Source organism: Egretta garzetta, unplaced genomic scaffold (genome assembly GCF_000687185.1).
Source record: "Egretta garzetta isolate BGI_Z169 unplaced genomic scaffold, ASM68718v1 scaffold108, whole genome shotgun sequence".
Classification (NCBI taxonomy): domain Eukaryota; kingdom Metazoa; phylum Chordata; class Aves; order Pelecaniformes; family Ardeidae; genus Egretta; species Egretta garzetta.
In genome coordinates this window covers 386,187-394,536 of record NW_009260614.1, presented here as the reverse complement: position 1 = coordinate 394,536, position 8,350 = coordinate 386,187, and the positions used below count along the sequence as shown (strand labels likewise).

General features: G+C 55.2%; 1 protein-coding gene across 1 annotated transcript in view; it reads right to left on the bottom strand.

Moving 5' to 3' along the window:
* Nucleotides 1-8,350, bottom strand: part of EPHA8 (EPH receptor A8) — a 61,197-nt gene that overhangs the window by 31,777 nt on the left and 21,070 nt on the right. Inside the window, exon 2 of the mRNA XM_035900575.1 lies at nucleotides 6,976-7,040. Coding sequence (XP_035756468.1) covers nucleotides 6,976-7,040 — 65 coding nt within the window. The remainder of the gene's footprint in view (nucleotides 1-6,975; nucleotides 7,041-8,350) is intronic.

Genomic DNA, 8,350 nt, shown 5'->3' with positions numbered 1-8,350 from the left:
CGCTAGCCCCCTGCACACCCCAGCCCCCTGCGCACCCCTGCACTACCACCCAGCTCGACACTCCTGCATCAATGCGCACACGCACTGCGGCGCTGTGGAGGGTGTGGAAGTCGTTGTCGAAATTAATCGAGCTCAAATTAACACAACATCTGTTTCCTGTCTTTTCTCTGCTGAGTTCCCTGGGGGGGCAGGCGAGGCAGAGCTGCACATGGGAAGAAATGCGTGGGGTGAGGGCAGAGCCGAGGGTGACGGTGCTCCCTGCCGTGCACAGCCAGCTCCCTTCCACAACGCCTGTGGGGCTCGGGACTCTCCAGGAGTGGCCGCCAAGGGAAGTATGAGGTTATTGTGTGCACCAAAATGCCTTGGCCTCCACCCAGTGTGGTTGCTTTGGGTCTCCAGACATTCACTTCTCTCCCAAATCTGGCAGAGGAGACGGTGCTCCTGTCCACAGTGTCCCTACATCCCTGTGGCACTGCCAGAGCTGGCAGCGTCCTCCGTGCTGGCAGAGAGCAGGGAGCTAAATGCCCAGCTCCAAGCACTGCCGTCAACCAGAGGAGAGAACCTGGAAGGTCCGCATTTGCAGCAGCACTCTCCCAAACTTGGTGCGCTTTTGCACAGCAGCTGGACTGCAGGCTCTTTCTCAAGGTTGTATGCAGCACCTTGGGGTCCCAGTCTGAGACCAGCCCAAAGCACCACACCTCTACACTGGCCTACAGGACAAGTGCTCTGCCAGCAGTGGGAGCGCATGGAGGCAAGGCAGACCACCTGGACGTGCGGCTCAGGTGCCATGGGTGCCACGAGGCAACACAGGTCCCACAAGCTCTGACAGGTCCCAGGACTTGCCGGGCATTTGGGATGGAGGGACCCACTTCAGGAACCCCCACAACTCGAAGGGTTTTTCTGTTTCACCTTAGTTACAGGCTCTTATGGCCAGAACAAGGAGTCTCCAACACTGGGTACCATTGGTTCAAGAGTGCAGGCACTGTGCATGCACCCAGCCTCCTGGCATCGCCTGCTCTCGGCTGACAGTTTGAAGTGGCTTTTATTAAATGAAGCTCAGCCCGGCCCCCATCATTGCGATAAGATCCCCTAGCGAGGTAGAAATGAGGACATCATAATTAACAAGGTGAGCACACGCGTTGTGGGGGGGGAGGAGAGGGGCGGGACATGATTGCATCTGTATTCAGGGGCTCACCTAATAGTTTAAATTAAAGTCAACAGCAGTTATAAAAAAATTTGCCAGATTATGAAAGGCGAAAGATGCAAACACTAGATATCTGGGCGCCTGAGCAAGGTCTTAGAAGTCTCCCAGGGCCTGTGTGGCGCAGCACGGTGAGGAGAAGGAGGAGGAGGAGGAGGAGAAGCGGAGGGTGCAAACATGCAAGAGGGGACCACATCCCGCTGGAGCAGCAGCTCAGCCTCCCACTGCCCTCGCAGTGCCCACAGAGGGGACCAAGGGGGGGTCGAGGTCTCCCCAGCCCTAGGGTGGCTTGCAGGAGGGATGCCAGGTCTGCCTGGCCGAGCAGAGCTTCTGCTGCCCCGGAGACACCCAAGTGCTGAGCTCCGGCCCCTCCCCAGGCACAGAGGGGTCCCTCGCACCACTGTCACTGAGAGAGGGGGGAAAAAAAAGAGAAGGACATTATTGCAGCTATAAATCATTAGATGGGAGGCGTTAATGGAGATAATCCCCATGAAATCAGTCACTGCTGTGGGTAAAGAGGGATTTGTCAGGCACTTAACTACCCTGAGCTCCACTGCAGGTGATTAACTCCTGGTAGTGACCAGCATCTGGGGAATTAGCAATAACTCAGCGTTTACCAAACAAAGCACTGGGCGATGAGCTTTTATCTCAATTGCTAGTCTAAATCTTTATTTTCCAGTGTTCCATTCCTACCCATCTTTTTTTTTTTTTTTCAAAGAAAATGAGTTTCACCGCAGCTTGCCCTGTAACTTGCTGGTATTCCTGGATCCAGGCAGAGGGTCTGGATTGGAAGTGAAACCCAAGAAATGGCACAAGGACATCAAAGTGACTCAGGGCAGAAGACATGGCCTGGGCAGATGGGAGAGGCCCAATACTTTTTGGTGCTCCAAAGAGAAGGATGTGACTCTGAAGGGTGTTGAAATGGCAAGCACAGAGCACAGCTCGGCCTGGGGACAGGGATTTTGCAGGGTGGGCTTGGGGCAAAGGGGGACCCTGCCCTGTAACAGGGCTGGTGGGTCAGACCAGGCTCACCCAAGCCATGAACTGGTTGTTGGCTGCAGGACCAGAGCCAGGCAAAAAACGTCCTCAGCCGCGGAGGCTTTGCTCTGCAAACAGCTCAGTCCTGGGGCATTTGGAGCAGCACTGTGCACCAGCACAAAATCCCCATCCCTGATGTACAAACACTGCTGAGAGACCATCCTATGGGCAGAAATGTTTCTGTGCTCTCATCTGGTAGTTTAAGAAAACCTGGTGCCTTTTTTGCCAGTTTTCTCTCTGAGCTACTGCGGAAAGAGGGAAGACCACTCTTGGCTAATGGTGCCCAGGGGCCTCAGGATGCATCCTGTTACCAGGAGAGGAGGGGCAGAGATGGGGAGGTGCCAACCACCTCTGAAAGTCTTTCCTGGCCCCCACCAGTAAAGCCACCACGGAGCATGCCAGGTGCTGGGGCTGGGTCCAGGCACCCACCAGCTCTCCAGGCTGGCCCCAGCCCGGGCAGGGAAGCGATGTTGTGGGGCCAGATTATGGCAGTGCGGCAGGGGGGGCAGATGGGGGGCCGTTCTGCAGCACACAAGGTGCTCCCGTTACAATCAGCTTTTGCAAGGCATCATTCAAGCTCCTCAGATGCCCTGCATCTGAACAAAATGATTTCCTGTTTGTCTTTGTAAATCAAAGTAGACGATACAATAATTATTAATAATGTGTTGACTTATCTCATCAGCGTTTTAATTAGTCAGTAGAAAAGCAATTTGCAAAGGGGTGGATCAGGCTCCCCCTGACCCGGCAGGGCATGTGCCAAGCAAGGAGAGGGGAGAGAAGGGCACTGGGGCACTGGGGCAAGGAGAGCTGGGAAACCGGAGGCATGGGAGGGGAAGGGGCAGCCTCTTTGATGGCACCGATAAGAGTTTAATTTTCAATGCAGAGAGAATTGTTCTGGGGATGGAGCGAGCTGCAAAGCTCCTGGGAGCCCTTTGAAGTTATAATTGAGAGGAGCCACAGCCTGCGGGACAGGGCTGCTCCCCGTGACCCTTCCGCTTCCTGCACGCGTCTCAGGGTGGAGGTGAGGGGGAGACGCAATTAAACCCCTGAGCAGCAATTACAGCCAATTATGCCTCAGTTAATCGTCTGGCAAGAGGAAATGTCAAAACAGGCCACGCATGCCTCCCTGATGGCTTGACACCCCCCAGTGCCGATGGTGCTGCTGACCCCCACTGTGCCCATTGCTCCCAGCCCCTTGCTCTGCTGCTCTTGCTCCTCACAGCAAACTTGGATACAAAAAAACACCTTCCTCAAGGCAAGTTAACTTTGCCCACAGGTGTGATGAAAGCATCAGGACTTTGCAAGTGGTACCCTTCCAGTTTTGCACTGCTGACGCTTTGGACCATTGCCCTGGCTGTGCGGGCAGCTCTGGGATCTCCCAGTCCAGAAGAGAAAACCTCTGAGACTTCTGCCTTTCCTCTGGCATCCCCAAGAGCCCCAGAGAGGTAGGACAGGACCTGCAGGTGCTGGAAAAGCAAGCCGTAGGGCACTAGGGACTGAGCTACCGGCACAAGTCCCCTTGTTAAGCTCCTCAGGCTGGGGACTGGGGCTCTGTTCTGTTTAGTGCCATGCAAAGACCCCACCAGAGCTGCCCACCTCCCCACTGTCACCCTTGCGGTGGCCCTGAGCTCACACAGGGCAGGGGAATGGAGATGGGAGTAAAGCAAAACCAAGTGTGACTTCAGCCGGGGAGCCAGGGTCAGCAATGCCATTGCTTGGCAGGAGGATGCTGTGACGGATGTGTCTGTCCATGGATGGAGCAGAGACACTGCAGGAAAACCCTGCACCCTTGGGCACCCGGGGCACGCTCCAGCCACAGCTCAGGCAGGACAGCCAGCAGGCAGCGAGGGTTGCGGGGGGCACTGCCACGTTTTTTTTGCAGCAGGAGTATCTAAATTAAGGAAATAGCAGAAAAAATAAGGGACCCCCACTAAAATCTGACTTCACTGTACACCACCTCCTTACTATACCAGCAACTGGGCTGTACCCAGCCCCAGGCTGCCAGAGGCACAGCGTGCCGCAGCAGGCAGGGACAGTGCCAGGGACACCAACAGTGTTCCTGAGATGGTGACCAGCAAACTCAGTCCCTCTCCTGGAGCAGAGATCACGCCAGGCTTGGCGCTATGTGGACCCAAGCTACCAAGCCTGAGAGTCACGCGGCATCTCTCCCACCTGATCCAAATCCTGCTGTAGGGGCTGCTCAGGAGGCATCTACCAGCGTCCTATCCCACCTCCTTTCCAGGGATGGCAACTGGATCCAAGTGCAAATTTACTACTCAAAAAGCACCTGGAGCTGAAGGACCAGCAGGAGGGTAAAGGAATGAGATGTTCGTTCAGGATGATGCGATGCAATGGCCCATGGAGGAAGAACCACAGTCCAGACAAGTGTTCAGAGGAGCCATTAAAACATCCAGCTGGAAAAAGATAGGCAAAGTTGTTTGTGTCGCATCAAAACCCAGGCACCCTCCCTGAAGGTGTTCAAGACAGTTTTCACACAGCTGTATGGTTGTCCTCTCAGAAACAAGGCCACGAGCTGGGCAAAAGCACAGGGTAAGCTGTAAGAGTGGTGTTACCCCATGACTTACCTAGGACTTGCAGGAGGACACAGCAGCGTGTCCAAGAGGTGGCTTTGGTGTTAGGTGTTCTACAAGTCTTTTTGGTTTTCTTTTTCTTTTTTTGGCATTCAGCATTAACTCTTCTTAATAAACTTCACTAATAAGTTGGAGACTCCAAGCATGTATTAGGTCTCAGGAGCTGCTGGCTGCTGTAGTGCAAGAGAGCAGCACAGCGGGGGCTGCCCTGCAAGCCAGACCCTATGGTCAAGTAACGCCTTACACCTGACAGCCCTGATGGGTCAGGACCAGGATTTGACCCCTGGATTTGCAGCTGTACAATATGGGATGCTGCACCTCAACCGCACATGGAAGTCCCTGATGCGGTGAGAAAGAGGCACCTGTAGGCTTAATCCCTTGTCTGCTTTGGGAGTGCCAGATCCTGCCCAGTCATGCCCACGCATCCCCAGGACAGCCAGCTCAGGTGGATTCATCTTCATCTGAGGGGCCTAGGTGGTGTGATGGACCCCATCTGCATCTCTGACCACTAGCAACGGGCCTGGGGATGTGGCCACACCGGCGTCTGGGAGCGGGACTCACAGTGGAGGGTCCAGAAGAAGGAGGGTTTTGGGCAGTGGGGGCTCTGACTGTGGTGAGGAATTGCTTAGGATGCGGAGAAGGGAGGAGCAGTGGAAATGGAGAAAGGAAAACAGCCCTCTCCCAGAAACATCCCAGAAACATCGTCCCTTCCAGGGGAGCAGAGGATGCCCTGGTCTCTGATCCCCTGAACGTGCATCGGGCTCCTCCAGGATGCCAGGACTTTGCAGCAGGGCTGGGATGAGATGGCAGCAGCAGGGTGACAGGGCAGGGACTGATGCCACCAAGGGCAGTCTGTGCATGGGGGACAACATCTCCCTCCTCAGGCAATGGCAGAAGACGATCCGGTGGCTGGAAACTGAAGCCAGGCAAACCTACATAGCGATGGGTTTTTAACAGCAACCTGTTAACGACATCGCTACAGGACCTGGAGGATTTACCGCCACCAGAGATTTTGTAGTCAAGAATGTTTTTTTCTGAAAGCTGGGCTTTTCTGAGATGCGAGTGAATCGACAGGTCTGAAGGCCTGTACTTATGCAGGAGATCACATCACGTTAGCGCTGTAGTCCCCTCTGACCTTGTACCTCTGAATCTATTACATGTCCAGGATAGTCATCATTGCAACAGCTAAATGCTAAAATTAGAGCTGAGTTAGTGATTTAATATATTTACATATATGATAATGCCTGATACAAATCCGATCATCGTTATCGTTATGAATCCACAGTTCTGACCGCTCCTGCTCAGACAGCATGGGGACTGAAAGTCTCAAGCCACAGATCAATGAAAATTATTAGAGGCCTGGGAAGATTTCTGTAGGAGGTGGAATTGAAAAGATTAGGACCATTTAGTACAGAGAGGGGATGAAAAAGAGTGGACATGAAAAATAAGCACAGCAGCAACAGCCAGGTGGGCACCCCAATTCTGCATGGTTTGTGCATGCAGCAAGCCCCGCTGTGCCTTGCAGTTGGTCCTGCGTGTATTTATGGGATTGTTTCTGTTCGCCAAACGAATGAGCAAAATCCTCATGGCCAGGTCACTGCTGCCATCTGAAACTCACAACTTCCAGAAAGCTGCTGTGGCAGGAAAACCTGGACATGGAAACACCAGTGAAGGGAGCGTGCAGAGAGGATCCAGCCAGCAGGGATGGCAGGCTCACATGGGGGACACCACCCCAACATCCCTCCCGGCCATGCCGTCAGGTTCTGCATTGCCATCCTCATTCCCTGTAAGAAAGCATCTGCAGAGGATGCTTCCCTGCTGTCTTGCCCAGTTCCCGCAGCAAACTCCTCTGATTACAGGCAGTTGAGAACTTCCCTGTCACTGTGGGCTGTTCCTCCTGATGCTCCCCTGGTGCAGCGAGGAATGAGATGCTTCCACCCAGCTTTTGAGTTCCCTCAAAGCTCAGGACCTGGTAGGGAACCTGGTGGTCTCTGCCCCATCGGCACTGACCAAGGCACCAGCCATCCACCCTGCCCACGTGGACTCATGGGGACCCATCCCACTGGGGTCCCCCATGTCCCCCCAGCCACTTCATTGATCGTAAAGGTCTTTTCCAATCAAACAATTCTATGATTCTATACTTACCCCGTGCGAGGGATAAGTCATCCAGCCCCAGTCCCCGGGGATTGTTGACGTGTCTAGCAAGTTCACTGGAAAACACAGGAGCAAAACACTGCGTTAGAAAGCTTCCTTCCCATCTGACGAACCAAGCCACCACAAACAACCCCTCCTCGCACCCCACTTGCTTGCTTGTACCCTGAGCCCATCAATCCATGGGGCTGCTGCCAGGGCCCTGCCTGGATGCAGCTGGGGCAGGTATGGGGCAAGGGCGAAGTCTTTGAACATGCTCAGGAGCTTCCAGTGGAAACCTGTGCAGTGCCAGCGGCAGGGGGGATGCGGGGTGCCATGGCACTGCTGCATGCAAGGAGCTGGTCCCAAGCATCACCTGCTCCCCAGAGCTGTTGGTTTGGGATAGAGTTGGGGTGGGGCTGTGCCAGCCCTGGCCATAGGACTGAGAGCAATGAGTCCTTTTGGAGGAAAGGGGGTTGCAAACAGCAGATCAGAGGGGATGCGAAGCAAGGGGGAGCTGGGGAAACAAACTCCAAGCACCAGGTCACTCACCAGTCCCACCCTGGGCCAACGCTAATGCACCCAGAGCATCGTTCCTCACTTGGACACTTCTCCATAGGCTCTGCCAAAACCTTCAGGCTCACATCCCTCCCAGCATCACCGGTTTGAAGTCTGCACTCCAGCAGCCACTGTAATTATGCACCGCGGTGCCCAGCTCCACTACAAAGTGACCCCCCATGGTCCTGGCTGACACCCCACTGGAGAGGCCAGACCGTGGGGGACAGGCTGCGTGAGGAGGCCCATCAAAGCCAACCCTTCAAAAGCCCTGCCACCACTGGGAACCCAGCTTAATGAGACGTGCAAATCTTCGAGGAGAGGGGAGTAGCTCCTGCAGGGGCAGAGGCGAAGTCTTTGAATGTGCTCAGGAGCTTCCAGTGGAAACCTGTGCAGTGCCAGCGGCAGGGGGGATGCGGGGTGCCATGGCACTGCTGCATGCAAGGAGCTGCTCCCAAGCATCCCCTGCTGCCCCTGAGCCCCACACCCAGATCCCGCAGCATCACCCAGATCCCGCAGCATCGGGCAGAGGAAAGCCTTGCTGCTGCCTGGTAACCGCCGACTCGCTCAGCACCTGGGGAAGCACCCCAAGCCCCAGCTCCAGGGTACAGATCCAGAGGGATGGAGGCTTGGGAGAGGGTTCCAGCAAGGTGCCCTGGCCCTTGGGAGTGAGTGCCCTGACACCAGCACACCCATGCCTCATCATCCCTCATCAGCACCAGAGACCTCCCGTGCCTCCAGCATCCCCAGCGCCATGTGCCCTGTAGCCACCCGGTCAGGTCAAGCCCACACTGGATGCTGTGCCCACGCTGGCGGCTTTTCCGCACTTCACAGC